Source organism: Cylas formicarius, unplaced genomic scaffold (assembly GCF_029955315.1).
Source record: "Cylas formicarius isolate icCylForm1 unplaced genomic scaffold, icCylForm1.1 PGA_scaffold_1__22_contigs__length_36826433, whole genome shotgun sequence".
Lineage (NCBI taxonomy): Eukaryota > Metazoa > Arthropoda > Insecta > Coleoptera > Brentidae > Cylas > Cylas formicarius.
Window position 1 is genome coordinate 15,648,532 of NW_026844264.1, and position 19,373 is coordinate 15,667,904.

The following is a 19,373-nucleotide window of genomic DNA, read 5'->3' on the forward strand; positions in this document are numbered from 1 at the left end:
GTGCGCATGCCTTAAGAAGAGAATTTTTATTATTCACGTGAAACTGTCGCGACAAACCAAGCGTTGCTCTTAAGATTAAAAATTCAAAGTTGATAACAATGACATTATACTTCTCGCACAGTGGAATTGTTTCACAATAATAGTAGACGAGGAATACTACGAAGTGTGATTGTTCTTATTTTTTCCATGGATGCGAAATTTTGAGAAGGATACTTATGCTTTTATATATATTTGTTGACGTCACACCTAACCCAATCATTTAAAGCCGAGAATGAGGATTTTGGCTCCGGCAACAAAGAAACACGAACATTCCGGATATTTTAAAACAAGCTGTTGAAGCGCTAAAAAATAGCGGGTAAAAAAGGAAACAAACCGAGCTTTTCGAATAATTTATCGTAATAATTTTTCTAAACAATGTTAATTCTTCGTCAACAAACTTCACCCTCATCGTCTCTGCATATGTACATACAAAAAAAGTTTCTGTTCCTCTTCATTATATAATATTCTTTTTACTATCATCTTACGATGCAACACAGTCCCCTCCTTCCTTTAGTTAGAGTTCGAACTCTCGAGAACTGTTTTTTGATGTTCTCAAAGTGACAAAATGATACATAAAGCTGCCATCATCTTTGTTGCTAATTGTATGTTATACTTTACAAAATAAACCTATATTTTTTAAAATCTCCACTGGTGAGCTATATAAGTAAAACATATATTTAAAAAAATAGTTTTGACTGATAGGCTGTTTAGAAGAAATACAACTCATATGCTATTATTATATATTAAAGTACAGTATTACTCGGTAACTCTGAGTTAGTAATAAGATTTGGTCGATTATCCTCATAAAATGAAGTAAAAACAACTAATTATTGACTTTTAAACGAAATATAATAATCCAACAAACACCAAAAATAAGCAAGGTAAAATACAAGCAATTATAATTTCACAAAATTAAAATAAAAAGCAAATGCCTTCTTTTGACATATAAATATTTGGAATTCTTTGGAGAGGCAAAATTTATGTAGTAATCCTTTTAAATCAATTTTCTTGTTCAGTTTCGACTGAATCTTCTCCATATTCTGTGACAACAACAACTTTCCTTTGGCTATCAATTTCACTTACTTCTTCTTCATTTTCTTCTAGCACATGTTGTTCTGTTACCCCTTCAACCTGCTGCTCATAATAGGGCATTTCTTTTTCCTCGACCAAGATACAATCATCCAGGCTAATACAAGCCTCCATAATCTGGCAACTGCTCAACACATGTCTTGCAAACTTATTCGGTTTATCCGAAGCATAGTCACACTTCTTACATTTGAAAATTCCACTATATTCTCTGTCGCAATGTAGCACAGTGTGTTTATGTAAATCATTGAGACGTTTTGAAGTGTATCCACACTCAGTGCAATTAAAAATGCGATCTTCAAATCTTCCGGTGGCATAATTTTTGTGCACTGCAATGTGCTTATTCAGATCACCCTTCCTTTTGCTAGTATAAGGGCAGTGGTCACATTTATATGTTGTAGCTTCTCCGGGTTTTTTGTGGCAAAGAACATGCTTTGGTAAATCATTCTTTCTTTTAGTTTTGTAGTCACAAATTGGACACTCGAACATTGGTGCTGGAAAATAAATTTATATTAAGAAAAATATTCTTTTAATCAAACAATATTCTTACCATTTGTGCAATGTGTTAGCAGATGTTTTGGCATATCACACTTTCGCTTAGTCTGGTATGGGCACTCCGAACATTTGTAAATCATGACTTCAATTGGAGTTTCATGGAGTGATATATGTTTTGTAATACCTTTTTTTCTTTCTGATTGATAAGTGCAATATGGACACACATATATGAACGATTCTGGACCTTCATCATCGTTCTGGAGCGTGCTGTCTTCATCATCCAATTGGTTCATTATTTTCGTTTTCTTGGCCCCACTGCCGGTTTGAACTTGTGATGGGGATACAATTGAATAGTCTTGGTTAGCTTTTCTTTTCCTTCCGGGACTGATGGTATACTTTGCCACCTTTGATTCGTCGTCCTCCTCATTTTCGTGACCAAAAATATGGGCGTCCAAAATATCGATGTCGTCTGTTTCAAAGTCGCAGTATTTACATTCGAAAGGCTCCACTTCTTCACCATCTTCTTCGTTTTCTGGTGAATCCTCCTCTTTTCGGGTTTTCATTGAGAACGAATGAAACCACGGGTAATCAAACAACACGATGAAGTCGAAGAAGAAAGTGAAAAGAAAAGACGCAGAAGCCACCACTGTCTAATTTTGCCTACATGGTCAGTTGATGACCATAGACCAAACTATAAAAAGTCGGTCTATCAATTTGGTGACTAACACCGTTCTTGGCTAGTATGGTTGGCTCGTTGGTTACATTGACGATTTATTTCCCCCATCTTGGTTCGTGTAGAATAGAATGAAGGAATATCTTTTGTCATCGTCGTTGCGTTACTGCGTACAATTCAAACCTTCGTAATAGATTTAAATTGCTGTACGCATTATTTGACGTTATACCAACGCAAAAATAACGCCCAGAGACGCTGCTATTTACCGATAGATAGCGCCAAAATTTGGAACGTGTCGCATATTATTAAGTTTAAAACAGACATAGCGGCTTTTGTCGACTCAAGGTAGAAATCATTAACGTTTTTCGTAAAATTGGACACTTTAGTATATATTAAGTCGGAGAACTCTGAAGCGTTGTAACTACATGCAGTTAATTTAATATTTGTTAGAAATTTTCATTTTGTTCTAGTAACTGTTGATAGTATATTATGCAACAAGTTTGGTAAACGGCACTTAATTTACCAGTGATTAAAAACTCTATCAAACGTCTTCCGTCTTTTTTTATGACCATTAGTTTTTAGGTAAGTGATTGCTAAACAACACTAATACATTCACTGACTGACGTGTGACATGACCGTCAGAATTGACAAACGTCAAAATTCAAACCGTGCTCGCTCCCAAACCTGTGGAGAATATCTCGGAAATATCCGAAGTGCCTTGCAGTCGTATGTGGCAAAACTAAAGTCGTAAAATGACAATTTCCTCACGCTTGATCGGTGTATAATTGATTATTTTAGAAAAGGGGGTATTTCAAGTTTGAGCATTAATTACAAAGAAAAACAAAAGTAGGTAGTACTAAGCCCTAAAAATCATCAAGCCAAATTGTTGGCTGGTAGCAGGATGGATCGGGCCAGCATAATACTGCTGTCGTTGCTATTAAGTGTTCGTAGAGATTTATTTCCAGCTATAATACGCAATAACCATTCAAGAATATTTAAACTGTCCTGTCTAGAATAATAGGTTTCACTAAAAATATTGGGTTTCGTAATATTTCTTTCTTACCCCCCAAAGGGTAATTATTGAGACAGAAAGCTTAAAATAACTTGCTTATTTTAAAGTCACGTTGCAGTCAGCGTGAGCGTTAAATCCCGCGTTTTCTCTATCCTTGTCGCTCTAACGCATGCTTGTATTTTAGCCTCATATTTGCAATCAGTTTAGTGTTAGCAGCGACAACGAATACAACCTTAACTTGGTAAGAAACAAATTTAGACTTCTCCAGTTTAATTGTATATGTATATATAAATTCCTTTGCACTATAATTTTTTTGTGATTTTAAAAATATTTTGATTAATTTAAATATATTTTTTTTAATTTCTTAGGAAGTATGTAAATTTAGCAATAAAAGATAAATAAGGAAACTTGACTATGACAAACGGTGCTGCTCATAGAGTAATTGAAGCTACGCAGCGAGATCGATTTACTAAGAATATAAAATTGATGAAATTGTTAAGAATCAGATCTGGACAAGCGCGGTGGCATTGCATCGTAGCTGTCGGAAGATTTTCTTTGGAGTCGTATCTCGCAAAAGTAATTTGAATTTTTAAAAAACCAACCATTCCATTGTAATCGATCGAAAAGACCCGGAAAAGTGGGCCTTTTGTAATAATATATTATTCAACAAATTTCAACAAATACACTATATGACGAAGTCGGGTGACAAGATTACTATATTGCCAATATTTTTTCTACCCAAACATTTGTTTTGTATTTTCTAAAGGCGTTGGTGGAGCATATACGACAGTATATATTTTATTTGCACACGAAAATCTAACATAAAGACCGAAATTTTGTTAATTTCAAACGTTCGTAGTGTTAACACGCATACCCTAGAATAATTTAATTTTTTGGTTGAATCAAATCTCAAATACCTTTTTAAAAAATATACTGCAGATTATAATATATATATATAATTAACGAGTTTTGCTGCATTTGCAATTGCATACTTACCAGAATGTGGTTACGAATAACATTTTTGTACTTTCACACTTTTTTTACAAAATTTCGTAGAAAGTTTGTAAGTTTTTTTTTCGAAATTTGAGAAAAAAGTTGTAAATTTTTGTTTTCTGTATAAAGAGAGTGAATTCGCAAAATTTTTACGAAACAAATTTTGTTAGTGAATATTCAAAAAAGTTATACGAAATTTGTGCTTTTTTTTAACAAAATTCCATCAAAGTTTATGAATTTCACAAACAAATTTAGTAAAAATGTGTAAATGCAAATAAATGTAAAAAATGGATCTCAAAAATAAAAGTTCAGATTTTCACGAAATTATATATTTTCACATGACAATTGTTTCGACAACACCGTGTCTTTATCAATTGTTTCGACCACTCCGTGTCTTTATCAAATATTTTTGATAAAGACATGGTGTTGTCGAAACAAGTGTCATGTGAAAATATATAATTTCGTGAAAATCTGAACTTTCAGTTCAACTTTTCAAAGCTTTCGACCTAATTTACCTTCCTATCCTGCTAAATTTAGACATTAATAATTATAATTATTCGTTAATTGAAATATTTTCGTTATTTGAAACATTCAATAAGTGGCAATTTCCTTATTTAAAAAAAAAATAGAGTTATGGCCCAGATCTTCTTAATACTTATTTTACTTTGGAAAGGGAAAACGTTTTTTGCAGGCTTCACGGAAATAGTCGATCCGATCGATTTTAACAAACAAATTTTGCATTGTAGATTAAGCATTTTGGTTGTGTTGTTTCATTAATACGGAATCCAATTCGGCAATGTATTTCAGCTCCAGAAAAAACTTTTTTTTTATAAAATAAGGGTCGTAGATACGTAGAGGTATTTATCTAATTTGTGTACTCACTTCTACACAAATGGATATAATATATATAGTTTTTTCAGTAATAGCCTACCGCACACGTCTCAATATCTACCTAAAGGTTGTTGATTCTCGATCGACGAACCGTAGATTGAACTTCTGAAAATGTCATCTTGTAGAATAGCCAGAATAGTAGAATAGCCACAACTACCTCAAGTATTTCTTGATTTTGTGTCTAAAATATCCCAATATTACCGAAATTGAGCACCTCTGCTTTCTGAAAATTTCGATTGGTAGATTTAGATTTTTTGCGTGACTAGACTACCAGCTTAGTGCTAATTGGCGGTACTACAAAGTAGCTCCGTTACACCGTATTATCTGTATCAATCAAAACATATTTTTTGTCCTATCAAGCTTTTACTGAAAATAAAAGTTTCCAATTCCAAATTTAACTAAAGTTTTGCACAAACTATAACCTGCGTTTCATATATTAACGGATGTTTCGCCCTGAATACAATTAGTCTATCTTTGCTGATGTTTGTTTGTTTGATACCCTATTAACGTCATAATGCTGAGACGCTGTGGAAAATTTAAAGCTGCGTTCATTGCAAACAATAGGGTCACATTTAAAAGTCACGTTGCACGGGGCGTGAGCATCAGTACGTGCCTTTCCTACAAATCCCTATTTCGTTTCGTAATCAGTTCCCCATCCCAGTTATATAAAATGCGAGGGGCGAGTTTGACTTTTTCGCAACGAGAAGTCAACGTTACACAATTTTTGGTTTTGAATGTCGATGACCGTAATGGATTTCAACTTGATCTGAGCAGACGTGTGAATTTAAATATTGGAATATCTTATTCCATGTTCTATAATTCAAGTACTTTACTTTAAACTAGGTGGGTGGACCGGCAGATTAGTTTTTACTTCTTATATTAGTGCTACTGTGAAGAATTTTGTAGGTATTTCTTTCATTATACCACTGTATTGGGCGTGGTTTTGTCTACATCGCGTGTATGGCTCATATATATGACCACTCTATTACAATATCTATATTCAATACATTGAACATATACAGCATATCGTCGCTTTCAAGTGGACTATCTTTTACACTATTACTCAATTTCGGGATTTCTGTCCGATTTCTTGGTGAGATTAGCTTCCCCGGTAGCCATTGCATCATCACCCGGGCAAACGGTACACAGATCAACTGAACTGAAATTTTTGGGGCTTTTGAAGATTGATTGTTATCATTTAGGTTATAGCTATCCAAACTTATGGAATTTACCAACATATAGCACAAAGGTTCACAAATAGATCATTCAATAAGTGCGATGCATGATGGCTGTCACAAATAGAATTATCCAATAAAATTTGTTTTATGTACTGGCTTTGCTAAAGTGCTTCACTCTGGTCCTTAAGGCAGTGTATAACAATAACAAAATCTGTTACTTTTAAGTTTTGAAAAATCTACATGTATATCTGGCTGCCTTGTATATATGTATAGACTATGCATTCTTAATTGCCTATTTTGTTTAAAAATTAGTATAACATCCTCAGAATATTTTTTACTAAATATAGTCTTGATAATTTTGCGCTGAACTTTAAATGATCTCCTCATATGAGCTAGTTAATGGCACTAGAATGATTCAACATCCTAACCGTATTAATGATGATTCATGACTGTCTTATAGTGATTATAATGATATGTAATGTTTTATGCGCCGCAAGTGCTTTATTCAAATCTTTGAGTTCAGTGATTGCATTGCTCTCGCCATTTTGTCGTCATTTGTCAGTATCAACATTTTCGAAATGGGAGACACTTTGAAAACATCCATGTTTTGAGCAGTTCTGTCTGTTAATGATTATAGTGCATACTTTAGGCAAATTAATTGGTGCCTTAACCAAACAATATTAGCCCAAAATAATCAATAATAGCAATAACAATGTTTCTAGTCGCTAATTGAGAATTTTCTTCAGAAACCATAATAAATTTGCAAAAGTATGAAAAATTAGTTAGTCCCATTTGGTTAATTTAGTTTTTTAAACGATTGGGGTACAGTAATCTTTTCCATTTCTAGTGACATAACGTGTCCAATAAAAGCTGTAAAATGCTAAACCTTTGATCAAAAATTTTAAAAATGTGGGAAGTTCTGAAGAGAAACATTTTTCCAGAAAGCTAGCAAAGTTAGAGAATGTCTTAAAAAACCTCTTTTTTTTTTAAGTCACTCGAATGTCGTGTCTGTTACCGTTTTTCGACGCCACGAGAATAGTCAATTAATTAATCTGAAATTGCTCGTTAAATGAATCTTCACAATGGGAATAAAATTAGCACACTTTCATTGTAAACCGTAGCTGTTACGAGTGATGTAATATTGGTAGTTCTATTTTTGGAATATCCGAACAAAAGCAATTTCCTATCGATTACTCAATTAATTGGACGTCAAGTCCGTTTAATTTCAATTTCTTATATAATCAAGAGCTATATTTGCGAATGGGATGCGATAATCGTACCAAAATGGAAATGTCCTCCTCAAAAGTGACATATGTTTTCCCGTAATATGTCGACAATGTTGGAAGAGCAACAGTTTGGAATTTACTCCACAACCTTATACTGGTGCACTAGCAAATAACGAACACAACCCACACATTCAGACTTGTATATCAGTTTTCAAAATCAATTGGATTCCATTAAATTAACTCGATGGGGTCTTAAACACAGCGACCACCTCCAAGGCGGGTCACGTTTTCAAACATTTGTGCAACCTTTATTGGATTCTACCGGTTACGCAACCTAGGAAAATTAGTTTTGTGAGAAGAACGCATTTTTCAATTTGCACCAGTCAACAAGATATCGGCTGGTCTGTCTATGATTGATCCCATTTGAGTAAATGTTTTTGAAGAACGTAAATAATTAGGATTTTATTAGTTTGGCGTGTGGAACTACATGGGTAACAACTTTTGAAATCTTCAGTAGTTTTAGTTTGGAGCATTTATGAGACAAAAAATTTATTCTACTGTTTACTAAATGGATATTACTTACTTTTCAAATGCCAAAAATGTTTTCCAGATATGCTTCGTTATAATTATCCAATCCTGTGTTTTTGTTTCAGAGTTTAATCTAATGATCGTGAAAGTCTGTTAAATATAATCATGGAATTTGAATCCAGCACAACCACTACGAAAAACACAATCAATTCCGATTCAGGATATCCCAACAGCTGTAGTAATAGTAACTCGCAAAGAAGGTTAGCTACTACTTTCTGGTATCTCAGTAATATACGTAATTTTTCCTTTTAAAGCGCTGGGTCTAAATCCAGACACAGCGGGAGCAATTCGAGTGGCAGTAGCGGATATGGCGGAGCACCAAATGCAAACGGAAGGTAAGAAATACTTCGCAAATGGTATATTCTGTCCCCTTTCGACGGTTCAGTTCCATTTTCTTTATTGATTTGTTGAACTTTTGGGTTTTCCTAGATCGAGAATCAAATCAGTTTTTTCTTTTCTTGAGTTGGAAAATTCCAGGCGTAAAGTATTCTTTTTTGTAAATGAAACAGATTGGATATATTTCTTAAATTATGCTTCATAAATATATAAAAATTGGCCAAAACATAACTAATGCTTTCACAGTACCCGATTTTTGTCCGTTGCAGTGATAATCTTCACCAGCACCCCTCTAAACGTAACAAAGATGAGGATCACATCAAGAAAAAATTGCGAGCCTCCGAAGTGTTGCCCGGCGACACGTTGTTGGATTGTTTAGATAGTTCTGCGCAACTTAACTTAGGTATTTAATTATTCATAAGACCCTATTTTTGTGCGTACCTATCCTCTTGTTAACAATATGTGGTGTTACGAAAATTTGATGATTTTTAGGGGTTGTATTTGTTTGTGTTGTACCTAACGCGCATTTTAAAAAATTTTTAAAGCCTTGCCATCCGTCGTACCTGAAGCGTCATCTTCTATTCTAGAAAATGTAACGAGTAACGAAGAACCGGTGTCGGCATCACAATCAGTACAAATTTTGCCAGGTAATACAATTATCATAATTGTATAAAATAATGGGTTTATATCCGAGGTTGAGAAAACAAGTAATAATAGTCACGCAGCTGATGCTAAATCCACATTTTTGTCGGTGTGGTTGTGGTTTTTTTCTACCTAAAACACGACAATGTGTTTAAAACAACCTCCCTCTATCTCCAACACATGGCATGACTTACTTGATCTCCATTTGGATAAAACGCCATTTAAATAAACGTTACTGTGTTAAAGGTTTTCCACTATCAACGCATACTATTTAAAATGATTTTTTTTTAAACACGGATCATGACCCGAAGTTATGCACCACATCATTGTATTGTATATTCGCATTCCTACCTTCATATTATGTATTTGAAACAGGCTGACGACCAAAAATGATCCATCTAGTGTTGGAAGTAAGTGTCTATGGCGAAAGAAAAACGAAGAAAAATTACGTTATTAAAATAAAATGAAGATACGAAAAAAAATCAGAAAATGCCGTAACATTTCGATTTTTTTGAATGTGACATTTAGACAAAATATAAAAAATAAGAGCAAGAACATCTCTTTTCAGAATTTGATTGCAAGAAAAATGTTTAGATATCAACAAGCATTAAAAAATTGGGGTTAACGTCAATTTTGGTGTATATAATATCATAATTTTGCTTTTTGATTCATTCATTACGTATCATAATGAAAGTTATTTTTTGAACTATAATTCTGTTAAAGATTTGGAAGTCTTGGCTAGTGAAAATTTGCTTAACATTTTGAACATTGTGTTTTTAACCATCAGAAAAATTTCGAGCCGAAGAAGAGACAACGGCTCAATGGAACGAAGAGATGCAGTTAACCGGCGACGAATCGCACCAAAATGCACCTCAAGAAGAGTATTTTTCTGATCCCGGTTCGATTCAGGAGCCGAGGCAAGAGGTAAAGTTTCCCAGTATTATTACCCACTGATCGGAACATGAAATTTTTTAATGCAGGAAGGATTTAGTTGTATCATATCTGTACAAGATGGACTGGTGTTGTACGCTACAACAGGTTTAACCTCTGTCCTCGGGTTTCCCAAGGACACGTGGTTAGGAAAATCTTTTATCGATTTCGTCCACCCTAAAGATAGGGAAACGTTTTCGACTCACGTGGTGACCAGCATGGCGTTGCCCTATATCGATACCCAGGGAAAAGTTCAAGGTAACATGCAAATTTAAAGTTGATGGACCTACGGTAACCTTCATTTGAGGGGTATTTTATATAATGTTGATTTTAATAGGCTCTACTCTCTAATAAACTACTTTATGACCTATTGTTATTGGACCAACTATTCAACTTAGTAGATTATGCAACAAATTCCTAATAAACGAGCAGCTAAAGAAGTTTATCAACCCGTTGAGTGCTATACTCTTTCTATTTCCATTAGTTTTTTGCACATTTTTGCAAAACGCAATGAATACGTTCACTGAGTGATATGGCTAGTGATTGTTTGAATTGTCAAACGGCCAAATGCCACGGCTAAAATCCACCTCTCCCAAACCCATTACTAAAATACTAGAAACGTCCGAAATCTATGTTTCATGTTTAAGTAATTTATTTTGCATTTTGAAAATAATGACGACATATGTAAAACCAAACTATAGATAGATACAAAGATAGTTAGAAACCAAGTTAGAAGAGTATTTTTTTTAAAGTTATTTATTAATCACCTTTTCAAGTAGATGGGCGATTACATTAAAATTAATTTAATTTGACAACACGTCAGCACGGTTGATCAACTAATAATAACAAAAAATAAAGTAAAAAATTAAGTTTTCCAGATTTTTATATCTAGTGGCGTAGTAGATTAAAAGAAATGATTAAAATGAGTTGTTGATTTTGAATTTTTGTTATATAGTACTGTAGTACTTCATTTTTTTATAATATTCCAAAGTAGACACTAAATTTTTATTACCCAATTTTCGTTGTTTTAATTTGTAATGATCATGAACCCAGCACCGTCAGATTCGAAGAAAAATATTCTTAATAAACTAAGAACAAAATAAAAATAAAATGATTAAAGTAATACATTTTCAGAGGTAAAAAACTACCTCTACGTGTGCCTGAGACGATACAACGATCCGACCTCGGCAGCTGCATCCGAAAACTCAGTGTCTTATCAAGCCTTTCATCTGACCATTACTATTAGATACGTTGCCGATATTCCCGAATTGAAATGCGAGAACAATGGCGGTATGTTTCTGGTCGTAGTCGCTATGCCCATATACAGTTCTTACCAAGGTAAACATTCGGTGTTGGTAAATTTAATTGCGGTATAATTTATTTGAGTTCTGTTTCAGTTCCAGTAGATGTATAGTGCCGATATAAGCAACAGAAACCGTACATAACCTCAATTTCCTAACCCCCCCGCAGCGGGGGCCCCCCGCGCGTGGCGTCCTAGTGTCCCCCCTGTCTACCAGAGTGCGCTCCGCCCCCCACCCAGCTTGTGTAGTGTCCTGTTTTGCCCCGGTTCCGCCCGTCGCTGCTAGATGTCGCGCGCTTGTGTAGCGTCCTGTTTTGCCCCGGTTCCGCCCGTCGCTGCTAGATGTCGCGCGCTCCGACCGTCGTAGGCCCCCCCGGTAGAGGGCGGTGACGGTGCGGCGCGGTGACGCGGTGGATCGGGAGGATAATTAAATAAACTTGAATTTTAATACATTTTATTTTATTTTATTTATAAAATTGGTCTGGCGAGGAGTTTCTTCTTCTTTTTATGTCGATTCAGTCGACCATCCCATTGTTCCTGTTCCTTGCGTTGTTCTTCTTCCCGTTCCCGGAGGAAATCTAAATACGAAGTGCACTCCTCGCCGTCCCACTCCGTCGACCACCCACCCGGGTACTCCTGCTGCTCCTTTGTTTCTTTTGATCCACCGGGTTGCTCCTGCTGCTGGTGATGTTCCCTTGTCGTTTCATGTCGTACCGGGAATTCTAACCCCCGGTACTCTTTGTGTGATTTGAATATGTGACGCCCTAAGCGATGCGCCAACATAATATGCGACTTGTCATACGGACAAACCGCGATTTTTTCTAGAACAAAACAAAGTATGATATGTAGCGTTTCCTATAAAACACACATTTTTTTTTTTTTAAACAAAACTTCCAAAAAGGGGGGTTATCAAATAATTTTAAAAATTGTTTTTTAAGTTATACGCGCATACCAAAATTCACGTTTCAATTCACTGTCATTTAAATGTACGTGTATTATTGTCAAAAGGGCAAACTGTAATTTTTTAGTACAAAAAATAAACAAAAATATGTATATATTTCGCGTTTTCCCCATAAAACGCACATTTTTGAAACAAAACTTTCAGTAAGTGGGGGGTCATCAAATAATTTTTAAAAAATTGTTTATTTTTTAAAAGCCAAAATTCCCTATTCACTGTCATTTAAAAGATATTAAAAACGCTCAATTTAATTCGATTATTATTGTCAAAAAGGCAAACTGCAATTTTTTAGTACAAAAAATAAAACATATTTCGCGTTTTCCCCATAAAACGCACATTTTTGAAACAAATTTAAAAATTGTTTATTTTTTAAAAGCCAAAATTCCCTTTTCCATTCACTGTCATTTAAAAGCTATTAAAAACACTCAATTTAAATCGGTTATTATGCAACGTAAAAAAGATGAGTATCATATTTTAAAAACAGGTAGAAACTAACCAAAAAAGTGATAACCCAAACTGAAACCCACAAGAAAAGACGCGCACTGTATAAAGGTAATTAAAATATAAAACTTACCAGTTGTAGGGTCGTAGGGAAATGGACATCGCACTTCTGTATTCATTGCACTGAATATAGTCTATAATACACATGCAACGTATTTATACACATGCACTCCCTTCCATGGTTGAATTAAAAGTCGAAAAGGTCTTCTACCCACAAGCACCAACGCCGATTTGAATAGACGCGATGTTGTCGCCAGACAACCGTGCAGGTAGGAGTCTCAAGGTCAACACGCTTTCACACGGGAACGCAACCGCTTCGGACGTTGGACGAACGTATGTTGCCGCAAAAGATCAAGGCCAACTTGCTTTCATTTTTTACAATCTCCGTATGGGATGTGGAATTTCATAACGCGCCGAGTCTAAATGTCGAGTTGTTTTGCTTGTTGAGAATAATAATTAATTGCCCCCTTTATATTTGCTCCGTGGGATTAACGTAATGGGAAAAATTTGTTGCAACGCATGTGGAGGTGTCTTCGTTTGTTAACTTTTAGAAAGTATTCTCGCACCGTATAAATACATCTCATTTTTCTCTGTTTTGTCAGTAGTTGTTTTTGGTATTATTCGTGCAACGTGGAAGCTAACTTAGTGGTTTGGTGTTCGTACAAAAAAGCAGTAAGTACCTTTTTTATTGTTTTATTTTAATTCTTTAACATTTGTTATTATTTTATAAAGGTCCTAAAGATCATCTTAGTACTCTCAACCCGTAACCGCAAATAGAATAGCAGCAATCTTAAGCGTAAGTTTTTTTTATTTTTTTTATTTTGAGATAAAATAATTAATAATAATTTATAGATGGACTTAAGTCAACTGAATCAAACCTGTCTTGCAGAAGGTGATTTTGAGCAGCCGATTGTCAAACTGCATGAATTGCCGATAGGCGTTCCGTTTAAAATTACTAGAGCCAAAATTGTTAATACAAAATTTGGCAATTCCGTGTTGCTGCAATTAGAAAATTCCGTAGTATTTCTTCCTACTCGCGTGACAGAAGCTTTCCGTCCGAGACTAGAACACTTTGCATCGGGGCAGTACAAACTGGTCTACGAGGGATCCAAAGATATTGGAAAGCCCAACTCTTTAAAGAAATTCAAAATAATTCAAAATTAATCAACATATTATACAGGGTAAGTCTTATTTACTGTTATATATTTAATAAACCACGATGCGCGTAAAGCAGATCATTCATAGAGCGCAAATCTTAATTTTAACCTTACAAAAATTAAAAAAGCATATTTCCGACAAGTTCACTCTTAGAGATAGTGATGTGTGGCTTAGGAGACTAAATAAAAATATTGAATCTTGCAACCAAATCGTTTCTAACGAAAAGGATTTATCTATTGGGTTAAAAAGAAAATTACAAACTACAATTCAACATCTGAAAGCTATTAGAAAAATTATTCTTAATTATCAACATAAGCATTTTGGATTGGGATTACAAAGTAGTAGCCGCGAGACAAACACAAATGAAATGGTTGTATGGGAATCGGTAGCGTCGTGTTTCCAGGGAAGAGTTCAGACTGGTGTCATAATTAATTTACTTCATAAAGATTTAATTCAATTTTTAAACGATTGTCGTCCAATATTTCAACAAAAAATTAGTCAAATTTTAAAGAAATTTTTATTGCTGAAAGTAAATACCACATTTTGCGGTGAATTTATTAAGGCAAAAAATGATGTCCAAGGCGAAGTTGATGTTAAATATCTGAGTACCGGAAATGCTGTAGTTGATTTAGGAACAGAATTGAATGATTGGTTTGTTGAAAATGTCCAAGATAAAATTTTAAATCAAATGTCAGAGTTTCAGGAACGTGATTCCGGGTGGGCTTTAAATAATATTATTTATTTAGAGATTAACATTAATAAATTTGAAATGGGTAACGGGTCATCCTTCGTTGAGTTGCCTAAAGAAATTGCGAATAAAAGGGCTTGTATTAACATTAGAAATGACGATCAAGCGTGTTTTTATTGGTCAGTTGTATGCGGACTCTTTCCAGCACGTTTTCGTCAGTATTTACCCTCTTCATATCCATACTACAAAAGTGTTTTGAAAACTGAAAATTTACAAACACCTATGGAAATGAATAAAATAAGCAAATTTGAAAAAGACAATGATATTTCCATCAATGTTTATATCTTAGAGCTTAATAAAAATGAAAAAACTAGTTTTTATTCCGTGTTACCTGCACGATTAACAAAAGAAAAACGCGAAAAACATTCAAATTTGTTGTTAATACAAAATAAATATTATCCAAAAGTTAATGATTTTGATCCTGATCCGCAAGATAATGATTATGAAGAAATAAAATATCACTATTGTTACATTAAAAATTTGTCTCGATTAGTTTCCTCACAGCTCAGTAAATATAATCACAAGAAATACATTTGCGATAGGTGTTTGAATTATTTCAATAACGAAACTCGTCTACATGACCACGAAACAATATGTTCCAGTTTCAATGAGTATAAAGTGTCTTTTCCCAAATATGATTACGTTGAATTTCGAAACCATATATATAAACAAAGGACTCCGTTTGTAATTTACGCCGATTTTGAGAGTCAATTGAGAAAAGTAAATTTGAAAATTTCAGATAAAACCTCGAAATACCAAAAGCACGAAGCTTACAGTGCTGCATATTACTTTAAATGTTCTTATGATGATTCAATATCATTTTTCAAAAGTTATCGTGGTCTAGATTGTATTGATTGGTTCGTGGAGGAAATATCTAATTTATCAAAATTTGTTCGTTCAAAATTTAAGGATATTATACCAATGGATAGTGAAATTAGTCTAGATCAAAGGTCGAGTCATTGTCATATTTGTGAAAAACCTTTTTTAAAAGAAGATGTTATTGTTCGTGACCATGATCATTTTACTGGTAAATTTAGAGGTTTTGCCCATCAGGCTTGTAATTTAAATTTTAAAAAAATATTTGTAGTGCCCGTAGTATTCCAGAACCTTTCTGGATACGATAGCCACTTCCTGCTTCCGGTTTTAGCAAAAAAAAGCTATGTATCCATAGTTCCGGTTAATAAGGAAAAATACATCTCTTTTACATATTTCGAACCTGATTATAACATAAAATTTAGATTTATAGATTCGTTTAGATTTTTGGGAGCATCTCTGGATAATTTAGTTTCCAGTATGGATAAAAATGAACTATATATTTTAAGAAAAGAATTTTCCGATCTCGACGAATCAAAATTAAATTTACTGTCGCAAAAAGGTATTTTTTGTTACGATTACATCGACCATATAGACAAATTAAATGAAACAACTTTACCCCCGATTGAAGAATTCTATAATAAATTAAGTGAAAGCAATATTAGTGAAGAAAAATATTCCCACGCACAAAGTGTTTGGCAGTCGTTTGAAATAAAAAATTTAGGCGAGTATTCAGATTTGTATTTAAAAACCGACGTTATTCTTCTGGCAGATATATTCGAAAATTTTCGAAAAACTTGTATGGCAACACACGTTTTGGATCCGGCGTGGTATTTCAGTATGCCCGGGTATACATGGGATTGCATGCTTAGATTCACAAAATGTCGTTTAGAACTTTTGCGCGACATTGACCAAATTATGTTTATCGAGCGGGCTATACGAGGTGGAATTTCGGTGTGTGTTGGTAGATATGCGGAGGCCAACAATAAATATATGCCCAACTACGATTCATCCAGGGATGATTCCTATATCATGTACTTTGACGTCAATAACCTCTATGGCAAGGCCATGTGCGAGCCTCTTCCTTACGGAGGATTCGACTGGATGTCTCATCAAGAGATTGATTCATTTAATGTCATGAACATTCCAGATGAATCTTCCCAAGGATATATCCTAGAGGTAGACCTGGAATACCCGCAGAAATTACATGACACACATAGAGATTTTCCATTTTGTGCCGAACATCGAGTGCCCCCCAATTCAAAGTTACCAAAACTAATGACTACTTTGTATAATAAAGAAAAATACGTCATACACTATCGCAATTTAAAACAGGCTCTCAAAAACGGTCTCGTACTAAAGAAAATTCACAAAATATTAAAATTTAACCAATCTCGTTGGTTGAAATGTTATATCGATCATAATAATAAATTAAGAACCCAAGCAAAGACAAAATTTGGTATAAATTTATACAAATTGTTTAATAATGCCGCTTACGGTAAAACAATGGAAAACATTCGCAAGCATCGTATTGTTAAATTTGTTAAAGCGTGGGATGGTCGCTACGGTGCGAAAAATTTAATTTCTAGTCCTAGATTTCACAGTAGAACCATACTTGATAACAATTTGTTGCTTATAGAATTAAAAAAATCGGAACTTTGCTTTAATAAGCCACTTTATATTGGAATGTCCATATTGGATTTGTCGAAAACGACCATGTACGAGTTTCATTATAATTACATGCTTCCAAATTTGGGTCCCGAAAAATGTAAAATTCAATACATGGATACGGACAGTTTCATTTATAATATCAAATGTTATGACGCATATGAAAGCGTTATTAAGGCCGATTTAACAAAATTTGACACGTCTGATTATCCTAATGACAATCCCTATAATATACCGCAAATCAACAAAAAGGTTTTGGGGTTGATGAAGGATGAGACTAATGGCACCATCATTAGTCATTATGCGGGGTTAAGGTCGAAAATGTATACTTTCAAAATTTTAACGGGTTCGGTAGTTAAAAAGTCAAAGGGTATTCAGTACAATATTGTAAAAAATAAAATTTCATTTGATGACTACGTAGAATGCTTAACAAATTTTAGGGAAAAGTACGCCACTCAACGAACCATTCGTTCATACACTCACAATGTATTTAGCATCGAACAAACAAAAGTTGCCTTGAGTCCTTTAGACGATAAACGTTATCTTTTGCCGAATTCATATGAAACGCTTCCGTGGGGACATTATAAAGTGCCGTAATTATTTTTTAATATATTTTTGTTACAGATTATGGTCAAACAACTTACATTAGAAAGCCTTTGTATTATAACAATTTGCGAAAATATTAGGTGTAGTGCTGATTATTTTTCTTTTTAAATTTTTTAACTACTTGAAATATAAAGTGACAAGATTTACAAACTAAAATTTCCGAATATTTTATCCTGTAATAACTGACCCATAAACAGTAAGCGGATTCTCCGTCAAAATCAATGGTTGGAGTTGCCAAAATGCTATTTCTGTAAGACGATCCAAATCTCTTATTCAACAGAATGAATTCTAAATTTAATAAAGAATTGCCATCAGACTGGAGCGCTAATTGTTTAAGGTACTTCCATCTATATTTCGAATAATATTTAAATATTAGTATCGTTAGTTTCCAAGGCAAAGGTGACTCAAGCAAAAAATCAGCACTACACCTAATATTTTCGCAAATTGTTATAATACAAAGGCTTTCTAATGTAAGTTGTTTGACCATAATCTGTAACAAAAATATATTAAAAAATAATTACGGCACTTTATAATGTCCCCACGGAAGCGTTTCATATGAATTCGGCAAAAGATAACGTTTATCGTCTAAAGGACTCAAGGCAACTTTTGTTTGTTCGATGCTAAATACATTGTGAGTGTATGAACGAATGGTTCGTTGAGTGGCGTACTTTTCCCTAAAATTTGTTAAGCATTCTACGTAGTCATCAAATGAAATTTTATTTTTTACAATATTGTACTGAATACCCTTTGACTTTTTAACTACCGAACCCGTTAAAATTTTGAAAGTATACATTTTCGACCTTAACCCCGCATAATTGCGCTTTTTAATACAGACTTGCAAGTGGCGCGGATGCAAGCTCAAGAGTGCAAAAGAAAACTAGAACAATTTAATAATTTAGCATTTAACGAAATTGTAAAATAGTAATAATGTATATAATAAATAAATTATACAATTACAAACTTCTGTGTAATTATTATGCGGTGTTGTGGTGGTGGTAAAAAAGAAAATAGCGTCTAAATATATACATGTTTATTCTTGTTGCAATACAATGGAATACAATCAATACATAAAAGTCTTATCTACAGTTACATATGTTATAATAAAACCACAGTATTAATAGTTCAATGGACTATCAGAAAAGCGTAACTTTTTTCCATATTTCCTCTCATCGTGAAGCATTAAATTACATTCATCTTCAGTTTCTACAGTGAACAAAACTTCTTCAAAGCAGCTTTGACACCAAAATTGTTTATCGTGATATACATCATTCAAATTATTTATATCCAGCTGTAAATGATAGTGATCCAATAAAAGTCTAAAATTTTTCTTTTTAAATTTTTTAACTAGTTGAAATATAAAGTGACAAGATTTACAAACTAAAATTTCCGAATATTTTATCCTGTAATAACTGACCCATAAACAGTAAGCGGATTCTCCGTCAAAATCAATGGTTGGAGTTGAACACAAAACATAGAACGACGGGTACGAAACCCATCGATGTGAGTAAGAGCAACGAAAAGAGAATTTTGAA

The 19,373-nt window shown here is 33.9% G+C and overlaps 2 protein-coding genes and 1 long non-coding RNA gene across 6 annotated transcripts in view; 2 read left to right on the top strand and 1 right to left on the bottom strand.

Moving 5' to 3' along the window:
• Nucleotides 1-392: 392 nt before the first annotated feature.
• On the bottom strand, nucleotides 393-2,275 carry LOC132696627 (RE1-silencing transcription factor-like). Its single transcript, XM_060661565.1, has 2 exons — nucleotides 1,676-2,275; nucleotides 393-1,619 (listed from the first exon to the last, which is right to left on the bottom strand). Exons 1-2 carry the CDS (start codon nucleotides 2,181-2,183, stop codon nucleotides 1,039-1,041), a joined length of 1,089 nt encoding a protein of 362 aa, XP_060517548.1. The 5' UTR covers nucleotides 2,184-2,275; the 3' UTR covers nucleotides 393-1,038.
• Nucleotides 2,276-3,465: 1,190 nt separating this feature from the next.
• Nucleotides 3,466-19,373, top strand: part of LOC132697513 (period circadian protein) — a 35,537-nt gene continuing 19,629 nt past the window's right edge. For 2 of the 4 annotated variants that reach the window (XM_060663114.1, XM_060663116.1), the window contains exons 1-8: nucleotides 3,466-3,546; nucleotides 8,247-8,381; nucleotides 8,436-8,516; nucleotides 8,787-8,920; nucleotides 9,063-9,164; nucleotides 9,947-10,083; nucleotides 10,140-10,347; nucleotides 11,224-11,427. In XM_060663114.1, the coding sequence (XP_060519097.1) occupies nucleotides 8,287-8,381; nucleotides 8,436-8,516; nucleotides 8,787-8,920; nucleotides 9,063-9,164; nucleotides 9,947-10,083; nucleotides 10,140-10,347; nucleotides 11,224-11,427 (961 nt within the window). In that variant the 5' untranslated portion in view covers nucleotides 3,466-3,546; nucleotides 8,247-8,286. Of the gene's footprint in view, nucleotides 3,547-8,246; nucleotides 8,382-8,435; nucleotides 8,517-8,786; nucleotides 8,921-9,062; nucleotides 9,165-9,534; nucleotides 9,570-9,946; nucleotides 10,084-10,139; nucleotides 10,348-11,223; nucleotides 11,428-19,373 lie in introns of those variants that run through there. The other 2 variants (XM_060663115.1, XM_060663117.1) reach the window with 2 other exon arrangements.
• On the top strand, nucleotides 11,860-17,874 carry LOC132697518 (uncharacterized). Its single transcript, XR_009618165.1, has 4 exons — nucleotides 11,860-13,520; nucleotides 13,581-13,644; nucleotides 13,701-14,029; nucleotides 17,860-17,874. It is a non-coding gene; the product is annotated as an uncharacterized LOC132697518 (long non-coding RNA).